The 20,416-nt window shown below is 47.3% G+C and overlaps 1 protein-coding gene across 1 annotated transcript in view; it reads right to left on the minus strand.

Moving 5' to 3' along the window:
- Positions 1–20,416, minus strand: part of LOC137324223 (uncharacterized protein C6orf118-like) — a 55,331-nt gene that overhangs the window by 26,535 nt on the left and 8,380 nt on the right. The window contains exons 2-3 of the mRNA XM_067988363.1: positions 13,890–14,595; positions 6,917–7,039 (exon numbers count right to left, since the gene is read on the minus strand). Of these exons, the coding sequence (XP_067844464.1) occupies positions 6,917–7,039; positions 13,890–14,576 (810 nt within the window). The 5' untranslated portion in view covers positions 14,577–14,595. The remainder of the gene's footprint in view (positions 1–6,916; positions 7,040–13,889; positions 14,596–20,416) is intronic.

Here is a 20,416-nt window from a genome sequence, read left to right on the forward strand (position 1 = left end):
TTTCTCCCCCCACCCCTCGTGTTGTGGTGTGTGTTTTGGGGAAATTTAAGTAACATTAAATGAAGACACACATTCTTTCTCTTTCAGGTTAATTCTCTTTCTAACATTTCTGCAACACAAAAGCTACAACACATGGATAATGAGAACACTATCACTTTTCTCTCTCAAACACACATTGCCTCCGTTTTAACAGAAAACACTCTATATCGATTGTACCTCAATAAAGTCTTTGCAATTTGTCTACTTGTTTTTCAAAATTATTTGAAAAAAAGCTACAGAGCGTAAAGTGCTAAAAGAAAAGTATTATATTAGTGTAGCTGACTGAATGGTACTGATGCATCCTGGGGAGTTAGGTACACTGCACATGCTCAGACTGCATAATTCAAACTCTCAGAGTCATAACTCTGGGCAAAAGTATCAATTCCAAGATATTCGAAGTTTCAGTTACTGAGGAATAAAATGGCAATTTTTTTAAAATTCAGAAAACATTTTGAGCTGTTCGAATGAACCTGGAACCGAATTGCATAATGTGATGAGTTTACATAGCGAAAACCCATTATAAATGTGGGCCTAGGAAATGATAATGGTAAAAGTTGATAGAAAAAGTGTGACACAAATGTGACAAAGTCAAATTACACAGACAGGAAGAGGGTGCAGACAGAAATTGGATAATTCTGGGCGATGGTAGTGCGATGCGCTACCACCCCGCGCCCGACAGACCCCATGCAGGCAGCATAGTGAACTTCGTGCTGCCTGCTACTTACCATGAAATCTCCGTGCAGCACGCGCAGCCCTCGCTGCTTAGAGACTACACAGAGAATGAGGAAGTTGGAAATGGGGCATGCACAGCGCACGTCATCAGCAGGTACACAGCTTACCTGCAGGAGGGAAAATGGCCATGAGAGTAGCTGCACTGGCAAGAGAGAGGGCTCCATGCTTCTCCGATGATGCTCTCGAGGCCCTGGTGGAAGGCTTGGACCAAAGGAGGGCCAGCATGTACCCGCAGGGCAGCTGGAGACCCTCCAGACTACAGCTGCGCAGGCATTGGCAGGCTGTGGCGCAGGAGGTGAATGCTAGCAGCATTGCACCACGCACATGGGTGCAGTGCCGGAAGAAGTTTAATGATTTGACACGAGTGGTCAAGGTGAGTAAATGCAAGTGTCAAGTGGCACATCCTACCAACTGCACCAATGCTCCACACATGACACCTCCAGTCACCCACCCACCCACCAACAAACACTGCCCATCCATATGCAATGCTGCACTCAGCATGCTGCATCTCACCCGCACATAGTACCACACTTGCAGGCCACACAACCACCACTCACAAGTCACACAAACTGGCAGGTATTCGTCCATGACAGGCACATCACCCACACACCTTGCAGGACACTCACTGACACACTGTCCTCTGCCTTGCAGGAGAAGGTGGCGTATAACACCGAGCAGCAGGAGGGACCTGAGGCTGGACGGGCACGTTTGCATGTCCTCACCCCCCTTGAGGAGACGGTGCTTTGGATCATTGGGCGGGCTGTCGCTGCAGCCGTCACAACGTGCCGCGCTGGAGGTCCCGGTGAAGAGGGTCTCTGCATATCTAATTCTCTTTTTCCACATCTCCCTCCTGCCAAAATCTTTTCTGACTTACGTGCTGCACATGCTGCCAGCACGCACCTCTTACTTGCTCCTCTCCCCACTCAGCAGCTCAACATGATTCCCTTTGTCATTGCAGATACCCAAGAACACGTGACGGCACCCAAGGAGGAGGAGGAGGAGGAGGAGGCCAACACTGAAGCCACACCATCACTCGATCTGACACTTGCTTCCACCAGCTCAGAGACTGACACCGCTCATCCTTTAGAGATTAGGTTAGAGGAGGGATCTGCACGTGGTGAGACACCGCGCACAAGTGCGCAGGAGCCGGGGCGGAGGGAACGGATACCACAGGTGCCAGTTCGTCGGGGGGCAAGGTCGCTCACCAGTTCTGCTGCAGAGGAGTTAGATGAGGACTTCGATGGGCCAGGCTACAGAAGACGGCTGATGGGCGTACACCAACAAATACTTGGGGCACTGGAAAGCCTGCCAGAAAGTCTGCGCACAATGAGAAGGGGCATGGAGGAGTCCAGCTCCAACTTGGCACAGGGCTTTGCGCAGAGCTTGGAGCCCATCCTTTCCAACATGGAATGGGTGGTCACCTCTATCAGCGCACCTGTGGAACCCACCATGACTGATGTCACAGCATCCATTGCAGCACAAACATCTGCCATTCAAAGTCTGACTGCTGCATTTGCAGCTCAGACTGCTGCCTTGGAAGCTCAGACTGCTGCTATCGTGGCTCTGGGGACCACTGTGGAACGGGGCTTCCAGAGCGTCACAGCACTCCAGGAATCCGTTCTCCAGCCGATCACCAGGATTGCTGAGGCGCCGCTCCGGGACAGTGGCAGTGGCATCATGGCACTCGGACCTGCTGTTCTCTCTCAGGACGACAGCGTTCCTGCTCCCACCCTGCCAATCTGCCAGTGCCCCTGTTGTTGCCTCGGCCAGCCAGGCCAGACTGCTGCAGCCCATGCTTAGATGGTGGAGTCTGAAGCCGGGCACTCTGGCCCAGAGCTGCTCAAGATCGTCCTACAAGGCCATCTGCACGTTCCTCCATTGAAGGCCAGCAGCCTTTCACCACCCATGCTCCAGCCACTGGGGAAGCACCTCGTAGGAGCACTAGGATAGGTAAAAGCACACGAACAACAGGCACTAAGGGAATGCACAAGGGTGAATAGTTCTGTTATGTTTGCATAATTTCATTTATTAATCAATAAATGAGAGTTTGATTTTGCATTTGGTGGTGGTTTTTATTTATGCAATGAGCTGAGAGGGACACCAATGTGTAATCAGATGGAGGGCGATTTGATTGTCTTGTGGCAGCGGAAAGGTGGGGAATGTAGGACTGTTGGTGAATTGGGGGATGTAGTTCAAATTATTGATAGTGGGCACGGATCAGGCGAGCACGCACAGCCCTTGCAGACAAGGTGTGTGGTTCCTGCTGCACCCTTGCGTCTTCCTCCACTCCCTCTTCCGACTCCGGCTCCACCCCCTCCTCCTCCTCCTCCTCCTCCTCCTCAGCCTCTTCCTCCTCCTGCTCCTCCACCTCTTCCTCCTCAGCCTCCTCCTCCTCCACCTCTGACTCAGGGTCTTCTGCAATCATTGGTGGCAAAGGCTGGTCCCTCATGATGGCAAGGCTGTGCAGCATGCAGCAGACCACCACGAATCTGCCCACCCGCTCAGGGGAGTACTGCAGGGCTCCTCCAGACCGGTCTAGGCAGCGGAAGCGTTGTTTGAGGAGGTCTATGGTGCACTCCACGATGTTGCGTGTGGTAGCATGGCTCTCATTATAGGCATGCTGTGCACGTGTGCTTGGATACCTGTCATGAGCCACGTCGAGAGGGGATAGCCCTTGTCGCCCAGTAGCCTGCCTTTGACTTGCCGAGTCGGGTAAAAGATAGCTGGCACATTGGACTGCCGCATGACAAAAGCGTCGTGACTACTCCCGGGGTAGCAGGCATCGACCTTCATGATGCGATGCGTGTGGTCGCACACACCAGCTGCACGTTGAGGGAGTGGAAGCCATTTCAGTTGATGAAGAGAGCCGAGTTGATGTGCGGGGCACGCAGGGCAATATGTGTGCAGTCAATGGTACTCTGCATCATGGGGAAGCCAGCAATACGGGCGAACCCCTGTGCTCGCTCATTCCGCTTGTCTGTTGAGAGGGAAGGTGATGAACCAGTTCCTCATGTGGTACAGTGCGCCTGTGACCTCCCTTATGCAGCAGTGCAGTGCATACTGCAAGATGTTGCACATGTCGCCAGCAGAGGTCTGAAATACTCCTGAGCCGTAGAAATTCAACGCCACGGTGACCTTCACAGCCACAGGCAATGCTGTCCTCGCCCTGCTCTGAGGCTGCAGTTGTGGCCGCTCCAGTTGACAGATCTCGGTGACGTCTTCCTTAGTGAACCTCAGGCGACAGATGCGATCCTCCTCGGTCATGTTGAGGTAAGAGAATTGATCCCGGAAGGCCCTCATTGGGTAGGGCCTCCTGCTCAGTGCCCTGCGCCTCCTCGTCCTCCATCTCCTCGCAGCTTGACCTGCTGCCCGTGGCCTCTCTGCATGCTCCCAGTCATGCTCAATGCCCAGCGGGAGCCCTAGCAGACTGCCCATGGTTGGCAGTAATGTTGTTCAACCAGGGTTGTAACTTTCTGACCCGTAAGGCAGTACCTGCCAAAGCAGTGTAGGAACTCTCAGTAAGAATAGGGAGCTTCAAGAAACACTTCCTACTCTTCCAGCAGCCAGAAGCAATAATCCAGCAACTAACCTGCAACACCTGCATGGCCCTTTTAAATAGCGTTGGTGGGGGGGGGGGGTCCTTCAGGCACTGTAAGAAACGTTTAGATGGTCGGGGATAAGACTGTGGGTTGAGTTGAGCATTAAGGTCGAAAATGGTGTGCATCACTTTAAATCAGCTTTGCACAATGATTACACACATTTTCCCCCTACTTTACATGCTTCCAGCGTTCGAAATTTGCGCATGCGCTAGCTCCTATACCAAGATGGTGTCCGGCGCATGTCACGCAGGAAGCATGTGTGCGCATCGCAGACGCCATCTTGGATGTCAGAGAGGCCATGTAGTGCGGAAACAACGAGCGCTACACGGCCCAATTTAGTGCCCAAGATCTTTAATCAGATTTATACTATCTTTTTTAATAACATATAGAGATAGATAATTTGTTATATAGGATGGAGTCCTCCCTTCCTGGAATTGCAAGTCCACCTCACATGGACAGGAGAAAGCACTTCTGTTGCCTGTCTAGGGATTCGGAAACATGAAGGAGAACTGTTTGGACACAAGTCTCAAAACCTACAAGCTTGAAACAACTTGGTCTCCATCTGGAGTAATCATCCATTCCAAACAGATTCCTAAACTTAAAAAAAAGAGCCTTTAATGACAATATGGATGAGATGTATTTTGGTGTGAAGAGTTTCTTGAGTTCTTAACAGGTGTCACCCACCTATGTGGATAAAGCAAACACTACAAAAAAACTTTCCACAGTAGGCGTGGCATTAAAAGCAATATTTACACACTTAATAACTTTCATTTTTAAACTTTAAAGAATATATTCTATATGTCCTTGCAGATAGCTCTTCATATCTATATTATAATTATCGGCAATACAGATGGCATCAGTTTTGTAGATAGCAGCCTCCAGATTAGGATAGATTAGACCCTTTCAAAATATTTGGTGAAACAGACTAAATTCCATCTACTGGGACCGCATGCAGGTTTGATTATGATTATTGGGGTTATTATGATGTGTTTCAGTAAAACTGCAAGGGTCCATTTACAAGTGTGATTGTATGCATTATTTGAACAGGAAGTGGGTGCAGTAGGAAAGTCTAAGAAGGAAATGTAAAAGGATTACAATCTCTCAAATGGCAGTCTCACATTTTACACGTTAATCTTTATTCAGAAACTCATTAAGGACGACATAGTATTTGAATAATGATCGATGGAGAAGTTATAAAGGGATTGACAAAATTTCAAAGATTGATAATCAATAGTTTTTGTGCTTATAGTTAAGAATGTATGGAAGTCGGAAAAGCCATTCGGCTTATCAAGCCCACTCCTTCCAAGAGACCATGTACAATTTATCATCATGCACTCTCACAATTTATTTATTCTCCCATGGGAGGTGAACAAGCATAGGTCAAGTAGATCTAATGGTACGGGCACTTGAAACAGAGACAATACTATACATAGGAAATACTTAGTCCAGCAGTGTAACTCAAAAAACATTTTAAATTTCATCTCAAAAATTACCTCAGGAGGAAATTTTTTTGTGATATTTACTCATGGAAACATTTTACTGCCATGGTATGACCAGGAACATGGTGCAATTTTCAGCGGTGTGACAAAAGTGAACGGTAATTGGCATGGTTTTGAAAACAAAATGTAGAAAAGGTTATTATAGAAAGGAACCTTACGTCCAGGAACAGTTTTGCAAGATTGGGCAGATCAGGTGTCAGATGGAATTTAACATGAGAAAGTACAAGATAAAACATTTCAGGAGAAAGAACAGTGCAAAGAAAATATACATTAAGTGGTAACATTTTAAAAGGAGTAGCAGAGAAAGAGAGTTAGGGGTTCAGATAAGGAAATCTATAAAAGTGGTAGGGCAAGTCGATAAAGCTATTTAAAAAATGCATATGCGATCCTCTATATAAAGCACCAAAGCAAAGAAGTAACGTTAAACCTATACAAATCATTGGTTCGGTCGCAGTTAGAATATTGTGTCCGGTTTTGGGTGCCTTACTTTAAGATGACTGTCAAGGCCATGGAGAGGGTGCAGAGGATTACTGGAATGATACCCATGAAGAGAGTTTAGTTATGAGGAGAGTTTAGAGTAACTGAGTATCTGTTCACTTTAAACCAAGAGGGTTAAGAGGAGATCTGATAAAGGCGTTCAAAATTATGAAGGGTTTTGATAAGATAAATAGAGAAAAAAACATATCACTGGTCAGTCAGTAACTAGAGGGCATAAATTTAGGATCATTGCCAGAGGAGAGGTTTGGAGCATGTCTTTTTTTGAATGCAGAGGTTGTTAGGACTTGGAATGGCCTATTAGAAACAATGGTGGAAGCAGAATCCATAATAGCTTTTAAAAGGGAAGTAGTTAAATATTCAAAAAGAGCATTTAAAATGGAGTAAGGAAAGGGCAGGAAAAGGGGACTAAGCAGATAGCTCCTTCAGAGAGGCAAGATGGGCCTCTTCAGTGTTGTAAAATTATGATTCTCTATATTAATTTCTAATTTTCACATAGCACAAGCAACAAATGCTGCACAATAAGTTTAATGGTGCAATGCTGGAAATTACCTTGATTTCTCTCAAGATTTCACAAAATATTGTTGAGTCCCGGCAGATGTCCTCAAAAACATCACTGAAGACCTGAAGACGTCTCATGTCTGGTCCAGGAACATTGTCTATCTTCATCAGCTCCTACATTTGTAATTTAAGGAGAGGGAATCAGTGGTAAAACCTGAGATTAGTCATAAGAGAAACAAGGACACTTACTAGGTGCAGGAGTTTGAACACTGAAGTTGCTGAAATAAACTTTGACAAATATAGCAAGAATAAATTTTAAATATACAGCTGGCTTTTAGGCTGTTGAAGCAACTGCAAGTGACAGTATAGGCAGTAATAAATCAAAATTTATTTTCTAATGGGAGAAAAAGAAGGGGGAAGCTTTACATCTCAAAACAAAGATGCTAAGAGGCAGGAATGTGGAAATTTACATTCTTCATCATTCAATCCACCTCCTGATACATACGGGATATCACCATCTTTGCTTTGACCTTAGAACACTGTGCCTTTAAGAAATGTCTTCCCTGTGTGGTCAGATGATCCTCTCCATTCTTTCAAGAGTCACACCCTTTGTTCCTTTTCTCACCCCTATCAATAGCTGATCTCTGTTATCTCCCACGCCAGAAGCTCAAATTGCCATTGATTGTTTCTTTGTTTTGTATTCATAATAATTCCAGTCTCCCGTTCTCCTAAAACACACCAACAGGAGCTTTGAGTTTTTCGACAGGGTTTCGGTTATAGTTGAATTCATCAAAGTTCTTGCATCAATTCCCACAATCTATCTTGAATTACAGCCTCTTCCAACCCGACCCAGTTGGACCGGCTCCGATCAACCTTGTTTAGACATTGGCCAATATCAAAGCAGCTGACTTTAAAATGTGTGCCCAGTTCCAAAAGATCCTTCCCAATGAAGAACTCCCAACAGTTGTCTCCTATTGGCACACCACAGGAAGGCAGTGCAAAAACGGGCGGTATCCCATCGACCTCCTATGATACAGCCCACCCTGTGGAACTGAATATCGGACAGGACATAGAACAGGCGACATATGCAATAAAGCCCGTTTTTGTCTCCAGTCGTGTCCAATTTCACCCCCGACTTGTCAAAACACAAAACCGGCACAAAGCTTCAATATGACTGACTTATTCACTGGAAGGCAATCCTGGCTACTTCAGTATCCAAGCTCAATTCCTCTCAGCGCTAACCGACCCTGGCCAGTTTAACACAGAAGCGCGCCAGAGCCAGGTTTAAAGAATAACTCAAAGGGTTAGTAATGACAATGTTGCTGCTTTCGACAACAGTCTTCACTTTGACAGCTTACAACATCAACTGGAGTTGTTTTGACCACTGGTGCCCCATTAAAATGTCATTCTGTTGGTGTGAATCTGCCAGTGAGATTGCATTATATCTTCAGAAGCTGTCGGACCATGTCTATGACTTTGCCGAGAATTTCAGGTTGCTACAATTTCTGCACACCTCCATCTAGTGGGACGGTAGTGAGACATCACCCCAAGCTATCCTATTTCATTAAGGTCATTTGGAATGTACAAACTTGCATTCTTCAGGTTGTCTCTATTTGAAGGGCATGAATTTGCTTTGGAGCAAATAATGCCAGATCTTATGAGTCCATGGGTCTTTCAAAGTTTCAGTCTCTTTTATTAATAGATTTGCTAGCATTGTTCTTCCAATGCATTCATTTACTCCTATTTGTATCTATGGATATTGAATGAATAAGGAAGAATATTAGATTTGGTATCGCTGCTGCCGGCATCTTAACTCACACCATGTCCCGTTCACTCATCATCCCTGTGCTCGCTGATCTACATTGGCTCCGGGTCCGGCAATGCCTCGAATTTAAAAATTCTCATCCTTGTTTTCAAATCCCTCCATGGCCTTGCTGTTCCCCCCCCCCCACCCCCCGACCATCTCTGAAACCTCCTCCAGCCCTACAACCCACCTTAATCTCTGCGCTCCTCCAATTCTGGCCTCTTGCATGTCCCCGATTTTCATCACTCCACCATTGGCGGCTGTGCCTTCAGCTGCCTAGGCCCTAAGCCCTGGAATTCCCTCCCTAAACTGCTCTGCCTCTCTATCCGTCTCTCCTCCATTAAGAAGCTCCTTAAAACCTATCTCTTTTACCAAGCTTTTGGTCACCTGTCGTGATATCTCCTCAGTGACAAATTTTGTTTGATATCGCACCTGTGAAGCACCTTGGGACGTTTTACTACTTTAAAGGTGCGATATAAATGCAAGTGTTTTGTTTTATTCATTCATGAGATGTGGGCGTCGTTGGCAAGGCCAACTCCAGAACCAGCTGCGCCTCTAGCCAAGCTGTTCCAGTACAGCTACAACACTGGCATCTACCCGACAATGTGGAAAATTGCCCAAGTATGTCCTGTCCAAAAAAAGCAGGACAAATCCAATCCGGCCAATTACCGCCCCATCAGTCTACTCTCAATCATCAGCAAAGTGATGGAAGGTGTCGTTGACAGTGCTATCAAGCAGCACTTACTCACCAAAACCTGCTCACCGATGCTCAGTTTGGGTTCCGCCATGACTACTCGGCTCCAGGCCACAATACAGCCTTGGTCCAAACATGGACAAAAGAGCAGAATTCCAGAGGTGAGGTGAGAGTGACTGTCCTTGACATCAAGGCAGCATTTGACCGAGTGTGGCACCAAGGAGCCCTAGTAAAATTGAAGTCAATGGGAATCAGGGGAAAAACTCTCCAGTGGCTGGAGTTATACCTAGCACAACGGAAGATGGTAGTGGTTGTTCGAGGCCAATCATCTCAGCCCCAGGACATTGCTGCAGGAGTTCCTCAGGGCAGTGTCCTCGGCCAAACCATCTTCAGCTGCTTCATCAATGAACTTCTCTCCATCATAAGGTCAGAAATGGAGATGTTCGCTGATGATTGCAGTGTTCAGGTCCATTCGCGCAACCCCTCAGACAATGAAGCAGTCCGTGCCCGCATGCAGCACGACCTGGACAACATCCAGGCTTGGGCTCATAAGTGGCAAGTAACATTCGTGCCAGACAAGTGCCAGGCAATGACCATCTCCAACAAGAGAGGGTCTAACCACCTCCCCTTGACATTTAACGGCATAACCATCGCCGAATGCCCCACCACCAAACTCCTGGGGGTCACCATTGACCAGAAACTTAACTGGACCAGCCACATAAATACTGTGGCTACAAGAGCAGGTCAGAGGCTGGGTGTTCTGCAGCGAGTGCCTCACCTCCTGACTCCCTAAAGCCTTTCCATCATCTACAAGGCACAAGTCAGGAGTGTGATGGAATACTCTCAACTTGCCTGAATGAGTGTAGCACCAACAACATGATGACGTCCAGGACAAAGCAGCCCGCTTGATTGGCACCCCATTCACCACCCTAAACATTCACTCCTTTCACCACCGGCGCACCGTGGCTGCAGTGTGTACCCTGATTTCACTAATGTCCTTAAGGGAAGGAAACTTGCTGTCCTTACCCGGTCTGCCCTATATGTGACTCCAGTCCCATAGCAATGTGGTTGATTCTTAATTGCCCTCTGAAATGGCCTAGCAAGCCACTCAGTTGTAAAATCTCGCTAAAAAAGTCATAATAAGAATAAAACCAGACGGACCACCCGGCAGCGGACACGACAAAGGCAAACCAAGCCCAGTCGACCCTGCAAAGTCCTCCTCACTAACATCTGGGGACTTGAGCCAAAATTGGGAGAGCTGTCCCACAGACTAGTCAAGCAACAGCCTGACATAGCCATACTCACAGAATTATACCTTTCAGCCAACGTCCCAGACTCTTCCATCACCATCCCTGGGTATGTCCTGTCCCACCGGCAGGACAGACTGACCAGAGGTGGCGGTACAGTGATATACAGTCAGGAGGGAGTGGCCCTGGGAGTCCTCAACATTGACTCAGGACCCCATGAAATCTCATGGCATCAGGTCAAACATGGGAAAGGAAACCTCCTGCTGATTACCACCTACCGTCCTCCCTCAGCTGATGAATCAGTCCTCCTCCATGTAGAGCACCACTTGGAGGAAGTACTGAGGGTAGCAAGGGCACAGAATGAACTCTGGGTGGGGGACTTCAACGTCCATTACCAAGAGTGGCTCGGTAGCACCACTGCTGACCGAGCTGGCCGAGTCCTGAAGGACATAGCTGCCAGATTGGGCCTGCGGCAGATGGTGAGCAAACCACCACACAGTCCTCGTGGAGATGAAGTCCCGTCTTCGCACTGAGGACACCATCCAATGTGTTGTGTGGCACTATCACCGTGCTAATTGGGATAGATTCAGAACAGATCTAGCAGCTCAAAACTGGGCATCCATGAGGCGCTGTGGGCCACCAGCAGCAGCAGAATTGTATTCCAGCACAATCTGTAACCTCATGGCCTGGCATATTCCTCACTCTACCATTACCAACAAGCCAGGTGATCAACCCTGGTTCAATGAGGAGTGTAGAAGAGCATGCCAGGAGCAGCACCAGGCGTACCTAAAAATGAGGTGCCAACCTGGTGAAGCTACAACTCAGGACTACATGCATACTAAACAGCAGAAGCAAATGCTATAGACAGAGCTAAGCGATTCCACAACCAACGGATCAGATCAAAGCTCTGCAGTCCTGCCACATCCATTCATGAATGGTTGTGGACAATTAAACAACTAACAGGAGGAGGAGGCTCTGCAAACATCCCCATCCTCAATGATGGTAGAGTCCAGCACATGAGTGCAAAAGACAAGGCTGAAACGTTTGCAACATCTTCAGCCAGAAGTGCCGAGTAGATGATTCATCTCGGCCTCCTCCCGATATCCCCACCATCACAGAAGCCAGTCTTCAGCCAATTCGATTCACTCCATGTGATATCAAGAAACGGCTGAGTGCACTGGATACAGCAAAGACTATGGGCCCCGACAACATCCCGGCTGTGGTGCTGAAGACTTGTGCTACAGAACTAGCTGCGCCTTTAGCCAAACTGTTCCAGTACAGCTACAACACTTGCATCTACCCGACAATGTGGAAAATTGCCCAGGTACGTCCTGTCCACAAAAAGCAGGACAAATCCAATCCGGCCAATTACTGCCCATCAGTCTACTCTCAAACATCAGCAAAGTGATGGAAGATGTCGTCAACAGTGCTATCAAGCGGCACGTACTCACCAATAACCTGCTCACTGTTGCTCAGTTTGAGTTCCTCCAACAAACTCGGCTCCAGACCTCATTACAGCCTTGGTCCAAAGATGGACAAAAGAGCTGAATTCCAGAGGAGAGGCAAGAGTGACTGCCCTTGACATCAAGGCAGCATTTGACTGAGTGTGGCACCAAGGAGCCCTGGTAAAATTGAAGTCAATGGGAATCAGGGGGAAAACTCTCCACTGGCTGGAGTCATACCTAGTACAAAGGAAGTTGGGAGTGGTTGTTGGAGGCCATCTTCCTTTGTGCTAGGTATGATTCCAGCCATTGGAGAGTTTTCCCCTTGATTCCCATTGTCTTCAATTTTACGAGGGCTCCTTGACGCCACACTCAGTCAAATGCTGCCTTGATGCAAAGGGCAGTCACTCTCACCTCACTTCTGGAATTCAGCTCTTTTGTCCATGTTTGGACCAAGGCTGTGATGAGGTCTGGAGCAGAGTAGTCCTGGTGGAACCCAAACTGAGCATTGGTGAGCGGGTTATTGGTGAGTAAGTGCCGCTTGATAGCACTGTCGACGACACCTTCCATCACTTTACCGATCATTGAGAGTGGGCTGATGGGGTAGTAATTGGTCGTGTTGGATTTGACCTGCTTTTTGTGGTCAGGACATAACTGGGCAACTTTCCACATTGTCGGTTAGATGCCAGTTGTTGTTGTTGTAGGTGTTGATTTCCTCATTCTTTGAGTGAAGTTGAGCATCCACATTCTAAACTCCCTCCTAGCCGACTCTTGTTCGTCGTTCTACCTTGATGTGTTTTGGAGGGAGATAATCTTCTGGTTTTCTTTTCAATTATGCTTCAGTGCTATTACTGTTTCTTGGGCTCCTGAACCAAATCACGACCCAGATGAGGCCTTCTATATAACAGTGATGTGGAGATGCCGGTGATGGACTGGGGTGGACAAATGTAAGGAATCTTACAACGCCAGGTTATAGTCCAACAGTTTTATTTGAAAATCACAAGCTTTCGGAGGCTTTCTCCTTCGTCAGGTGAGTGTGGAATTCCTTGAAGGTTATCGCATATATAGTCAGAGAACAATGCCTGGTGATTACAGATAATCTTTCCAACTGCCCGTTGTCAAGGCGATCAGACAGAGAGACAGTAAATACAGGACTACTGAATATTCAAACGGTCTGAACCCAAAGACAGACAGAGAGAGAGAGAGAAACATTCAAAAGGAAGAGAAAGAGAGAGAATGACCAGTTGTATTAAAAACAGATAACTCTTTTTTCGCTGGTGGGGTTACGTGTAGCAAATAAAACTGTTGGACTATAACCTGGTGTTGTAAGATTCCTTACATTCTATATAACAGCACAGAGGAAGATCACGAGAACACATGAGTTGCAAATTCCTCAAAGGGACAGTGTACCCAAGTATTTTTTTTTACCCATTTGGATGTTGGCAAAATCCTCAGTGTATGTGAAGGTTGAACTGTTTTCAGGATGGCCCAAGTCTGAGGTAGAAAATGTAAATTACAAAAGATGGCTCAAAAAACTGAAGCTGTGCTCCCTAGGAGAGAATGGAAAAGGAACGCACACTGATAAAATGGAATCTATCTGCTTTCCCACCAGGTTCAAAAAAGATCTTACACTATATAAATTTGGCTTCAACAACACAAATACTGCATATTATGTTATTTAAAGGAGAATGGAGTTCAACAGGTATGTACCATCACTTAGAGGTGCTTACCCATGGATTTTCCCACCCCCCTCCCATATTTGGTTTTTCCCCCATTTTGACTTTCAGTTGCGGTTTTAGTCATCTCAGCACACCAACAAAATGCTACTGTCCCTTACACGAGTTAGCTTCCGCTCATGTTTCGCTACTGCTTTGTATCCAGACATCGCCTCCCTTTCTAGAAGGTCTTGCTTCATCAGGATTTTTTTCTCGAATTCGAGTAGCTTACTAAATTGATCCTTTCTCGTCAGCCCAGCCAAGTAAGACTCAACAAACTGGCTCTGGTCAGGCCTGGTGTGAGATTTTTCACACTTCTGTAGCTGAGGTTTTATGAGCATGAGAGTGGATAGCTCCAATTCCTCTTTGATGAAATGATCCTGTAGCATTTGTGCCTCAGTGTGTGGGGTTACTGGGTTACATGGGGTATCCTGAGAAGTTGTAGCATTGGTGCAGTCAAGATCGTCAAGGACAAGGGAGTTAGTTGTGCGTATTACTGGTACCATGCTTGTCATCAGGCTGAAGTCTACTAATGCATCGGTCATTTTCTTTACTTTGATGTCTCTTGACTTCTGGATAGACGCATCAATTTTCTCTTTCTCAATTGGAGTGGGCTTTTTTGCACTCTGCCATGACACCGAGCCTTCCTGCTGCCCCGATATTTTACACAGGTTCTTATGGTTTAAGTGTCCAAAGCTGTAGGCAAGAATATCGTCCTTCTGAGCCTTTTCCAACCCATGGAGAAGTTGTTGGAGTGTTTTTTTCTGCGGGTCAGAATACTCACTATATTCATTCTTCATGGATTTCATCGATTCAGTGAAGCAAAGCCTGAAAAATTTTGAAACAAAACAAAATATCACTCTGATGCGGAAACTGTATATCTTTCAAGTGTTCAGTCTGCAGATTATCTATCAACAGGTTTCTTAACAATTCACAGCAATTTTTCTTAGTGTACCTTTTCAATATGCTCCTCTATCAATACTTAGATTTATTTATAATAATGACAGTTAATCGCAATTACTTCCAAAATACACATTCCCTTTTATTCAGTTGCCTCTAACGGGCAATTTTTAAGCATTCACAACCAGTAAAAAATTTCTGGTCGCTAAGTAAATCAGAGTTTAAAACCTGACTAAGGTTCTCAAAAGTTATATTTTCTCAGTTGATTTAGAAAGCCGACTTTTATTTTTAACCATTATGTTGAACAGTCGGCGTGTAACTTCGAGTACTGTGTCTATCCAAGAGCCAAATCAAGACTTTCAGAAGACTATACTGACAGGCAACCGACAAGGTTTTATCAAGGGATCTCACGACTTGGAGATCATATTGTTCAAATAACAAGAGCCGGAGCAAGAATCTGGAAAGTTGAAGGTGGGTGAGGAGAAAGGGGAGGGCAGGGAGAAGGGGGAAAGGAGGGGAAGGGAGCGGGCAAGAGAAAGGGTGAAGGGAGAGGGGAAAGAAATGAAATCCTAATCTGTGAAAGCAGGTATTATAGTATCAAAGGTTACCACACAAAATACCAGGTGCAACATGTACATATGTTTATACTTTGCCTATACTGAGAGCTGCCCAGAGTCCAAGCAAACACAGAGTTACTGGTCACAGGTTCAGCAGCAGCCAGTAAGATTACTAGAAAGTGACATGAACAGTCACATGATTGCTAATGGCCATTGATTTTGCTTAAAAAGCAGCGCTAACAGCTTGTATTTATATAGTGAGAACATCCCACATGCTACACATGGCATAAGCAGTGGGACTGCCCCAGGAGCTAATAAGTAGTTAAAACTTCAGTTAAATACACAGAAGCCAAGAGACATTCAACAGCACAATACTTCACGTGATGAAACCTCCATAAATACATGCAACTAAAGCTGGCAATGCTAATGCCTGCCTGTTGATTCATCTCTCCCCCCACTCCCCTCACTATCAAAGTAGGGTTCCCAACCTTCTCGGAATGACTGGGAGATGCCCGAAATCAGGGGTTCCTCCCCCGAGTGCTGCCTCCAGCAACCCAGGAGATTAGTGATTTAAATTTCCCACCACAGTGTGCTTGCCCCCACCCCCACCACAGTCTGCTCCGTGATATCACCAGCTGCTATTGGAGAAGCTTCCGGCTCGGTGACATCACCTGCTGAGAGCCGCGACTGCATGGAGTGTAGTCTGGAGGGGAGTTGGGAATTGGGGGGGGGCTAGGGAATCGGGGGGTCTCAGCAAATGAGTGGGGCTCTGAAATGGGGGGGAGGGGAGTCTCTGAAATAGGGGGCAGAGACTCTGAAATGGGGGCAGAGTCTCTGAAATGGAGAGGGAATCTCTGAAATGGGTGGAGTCTCTGAAATGGGGGGGCAGAGACTCTGAAATGGGGCGGAGTCTCTGAAATGGGGGCGGAGTCTTTGAAATGGGGGCGGAGTCTTTGAAATGGGGGCGGAGTCTTTGAAATAGGGGGGCAGAGACTCTGAAATAGGGGGGTGGAGACTCTGAAAAAGGGGGGTGGAGACTCTGAAATGGGGGGGAGTCTCTGAAATGGGGGAGACTCTGAAATGGGGAGGGAATCTCTGAAATGGGGGGGCGGAGACTCTGAAATAGGGGGGTGGAGACTCTGAAATGGGGGGGAGTCTCTGAAATGGGGGGGGAGTCTCTGAAATGGGGGTGGAGTCTCTGAAATGGGGGGGAGAGTCTGAAATGGGGGAGTCTGAAATGGGGGGGGCGTGCCTCTGAAATGGCAGGGGGAGTCTCTCTGAAATGGGGTAAATGTCTCTGAAATGGGAGGGAGTCTATGAAATGGGGGCGACACTGAAATGGGAGCAGGAGTCTCTGAAATGGGGGGGGAGACTCTGAAATGCAGGGGAGACTCTCAAATGGGAGGAGTCTGAAATGGGGGGGCGTGTCTCTGAAATGGCAGGGGGAATCTCTCTGAAATGGGGGGAATCTCTGAAATGGGAGGGAGACTCTGAAATGGGGGGAGTCTGAAATGGGGGGAGTATGAAATGGGGGGGGGGGGGGGGAAGACTCTGAAATGGGGGTGGAGTCTCTGACATGGGAGTGCAGTCTCTGACACGGGGGGAAGTCTGAAATGGGAGGGAAGTCTCTGAAATGGGGGGGGAAGTCTCTGAAATGGGGGGGGAAGTCTCTGAAATGGGGGGGGAAGTCTCTGAAATGGGGGGGGAAGTCTCTGAAATGGGGGGCGAAGTCTCTGAAATGGAGGCGGAGTCTCTGAAATGGGGGCGGGTCTCTGAAATGGGGGCGGGTCTCTGAAATGGGGGCGGGTCTCTGAAATGGGGGCGGGTCTCTGAAATGGGGGCGGGTCTCTGAAATGGGGGCGGGTCTCTGAAATGGGGGCGGGTCTCTGAAATGGGGGCGGGTCTCTGAAATGGGGGCGGGTCTCTGAAATGGGGGCGGGTCTCTGAAATGGGGGCGGGTCTCTGAAATGGGGGCGGGTCTCTGAAATGGGGGCGGGTCTCTGAAATGGGGGCGGGTCTCTGAAATGGGGGCGGGTCTCTGAAATGGGGGCGGGTCTCTGAAATGGGGGCGGGTCTCTGAAATGGGGGCGGGTCTCTGAAATGGGGGCGGGTCTCTGAAATGGGGGCGGGTCTCTGAAATGGGGGCGGGTCTCTGAAATGGGGGCGGGTCTCTGAAATGGGGGCGGGTCTCTGAAATGGGGGCGGGTCTCTGAAATGGGGGCGGGTCTCTGAAATGGGGGCGGGTCTCTGAAATGGGGGCGGGTCTCTGAAATGGGGGCGGGTCTCTGAAATGGGGGCGGGTCTCTGAAATGGGGGCGGGTCTCTGAAATGGGGGCGGGTCTCTGAAATGGGGGCGGGTCTCTGAAATGGGGGCGGGTCTCTGAAATGGGGGCGGGTCTCTGAAATGGGGGCGGGTCTCTGAAATGGGGGCGGGTCTCTGAAATGGGGGCGGGTCTCTGAAATGGGGGCGGGTCTCTGAAATGGGGGCGGGTCTCTGAAATGGGGGCGGGTCTCTGAAATGGGGGAGGGTCTCTGAAATGGGGGAGGGTCTCTGAAATGGGGGAGGGTCTCTGAAATGGGGGAGGGTCTCTGAAATGGGGGTGGGTCTCTGAAATGGGGGTGGGTCTCTGAAATGGGGGTGGGTCTCTGAAATGGGGGTGGGTCTCTGAAATGGGGGTGGGTCTCTGAAATGGGGGTGGGTCTCTGAAATGGGGGTGGGTCTCTGAAATGGGGGTGGGTCTCTGAAATGGGGGTGGGTCTCTGAAATGGGGGGGGGGGGGAGTCTCTGAAATGGGAGGGAGACTCTGAAATGGGGGGAGTCTGAAATGAGCTGGACAGTCTCTGAAATGGGGGGAGTCTGAAATGGGTGGACTGTCTCTGAAATGGGGGTGTGTCTCTTAAATAGGGGGTGTGTCTCTTAAATAGGGGGTGTGTCTCTGAAGTGGGGAGAATCTCTAAAATGGGGGGAAGTTTCTGAAATGGGGGAGTCTCTGAAATGGGGGGGAGTCTCTGAAATGGGGGCAGGAGTCTGAAATGAGGGGTGTCTGAAATAGGGTGGAGTCTGAAATGGGGGGGGGGCGTGTCTGAAATGGCAAGGGGAGTCTCTGAAATGAAGAGGGGGATACTTTGGTTTTTTTCAGATTTCCAGCATCTGCAGTTTTTTCTTCTGCCTCTTTCCATTTTTAACTAGCTATTTTTCTTTTAAAGAACTATATATAAAAAAACCAGAAATGCCCCTATTGTCACATATCTGATACATTAGCTATTGGTTCCCTACCCTGATCTAAATCTCATCCTATATAATGTAGTAGTGATTTGAAATTGTGGAAGACTGTAACCTTGCAGTTTTAGTTTCAGAACATAGGGTCAGTGGGACCGAGGCTCTGGTCACAGATCCGCTTTACTTTGTGACAGTCTGTACTCTGTTGGACGCAGATTTATAGCTTCTGTGCCTTCAGCACCCAATCTGCACAAGTTGTTGCTGCAAGACACATTTCCCCAATGCTCCCTCCTAATCAAAAGCAGTTTCACATTTCCACTGTCTCATATTGTGATAGTTCATATTAATATTAGGAACATAGGAACATTAGGAACAAGAGTAGGCCCATTCAGCCTCTCGAACCTAGTCTGTCATTCAATTAGACCATGGCCGATCTGCACCCCAGCTCCATTTACCCACCTTTACTCCATATCTCTTGATACCTTTACCTAACAAAATCTATGTATCTTGGACTTGAAAACTCAAATTGTCCTAGCATCCAAACGGCCTAGCTCTAATTTTAAGGTTATGTCTCCCTGTTCTTGATTTCCCCCATCAGAGGAAGTAGTCTCTCCGTCTCTACCCTATCGAATCCTTTTAATATTTTAAACACCTCAATTAGATCACCCCTCAATCACCTATACTCAAAAGAATACAGGCCAGGCTTACACAACCTGTCCTCATAATTTAATCCTCTAAGCCCCGGTATCATTCTGGTGAATCTGCGCTGCACCCCCTTCTGGAGGTGCGGTGCCCAAAACAGAACGCAGTTTAGTTATATTCAGTTGTACCAGCACAACAGGAACGGATTAACTGCTAATTGAGGGAGGAAGTAAACAAAGTCCTCTATTATTTCTCACTGCCAAAGACGAAGATGACCAGATTTACAATCTACAAAACTGAGTCGTGCATCCAGCCAAAAAAGCCTTTGCTTCCTTGCTGCTGTTTTGACTGATTGGTTGTACCAGTGTAAATCTTGGTATGGCTTACAAGCTATTTTATGACAGTATTATTTTGCAATAAGGTCACACAATTCTATTCCTAAGTATTCATCTGAAATGCAATTTGAAAAAAAAAACTGTCGACATAAAGGACCATTCTCTTGATCCAGGATGTCATCTCAACATTTAAATGGCTAGGTTTGGAAATGTGGAATTTCATTAATGTAAGGTAGGAAACACGACAGACAATTTGTGCACAGCAAGCTCCCACAAACAACAATGAAATAAATGACCAGATCATCTGGTTTTTTTTGTTGTTGGTTGAGAGATAAATATTGGCCAGGACACTGGGAGAACTCCCCCGCTCTTCTTCGAAATAGTGCCATGGGATCTTTTACGTCCACCTGAGCTGGCAGACGGGGCCTCAGTTTAACATCTCAGTCGAAAGACGGCACCTCAGGCAGTGCAGCACTCCATCAGTACTGCACTGGAGTGCCAGCCTAGTTTTTATTCTCAAGTCTAGAATGAAACTTGAACCCACAACCTTCTGATTCAGAGATGGGAGTGCTACCTAGAAAAATATTTTGTTACATTCTCAATTTTCTTCAACATTGTGCACACAGACACACACAACAACTGCCTGGTTCTGCTCTTCTATCAGTCCTAGACTTTCCAGCACCACCCTCCTGTTCTCTCTGTGCCTCCCAATCAGCATGCAGAATAGTCAGTACGAGACCAAGTGATTAAAAAAAACCCACAGTTATCCCATCTACGAACATACGGAAAATGTCGGACAGGAAAAGACCAGCTGGTCCATCTAGCCTGTCCAATAAGATTAGGAAACAGAGAGTAGGGATAATGGGCAGGTACTCAAATTGGCAGGATGTGACTAGTGGTGTCCCACAGGGATCTGTGTTGGGGCCTCAACTATTCACTGTATTTATTAACGACTTAGACGACGGGTTAGAGAGCCACATATCCAAGTTTGCCAA

This window comes from Heptranchias perlo, chromosome 8, assembly GCF_035084215.1.
Source record: "Heptranchias perlo isolate sHepPer1 chromosome 8, sHepPer1.hap1, whole genome shotgun sequence".
Taxonomy (NCBI): Eukaryota; Metazoa; Chordata; class Chondrichthyes; order Hexanchiformes; family Hexanchidae; genus Heptranchias; species Heptranchias perlo.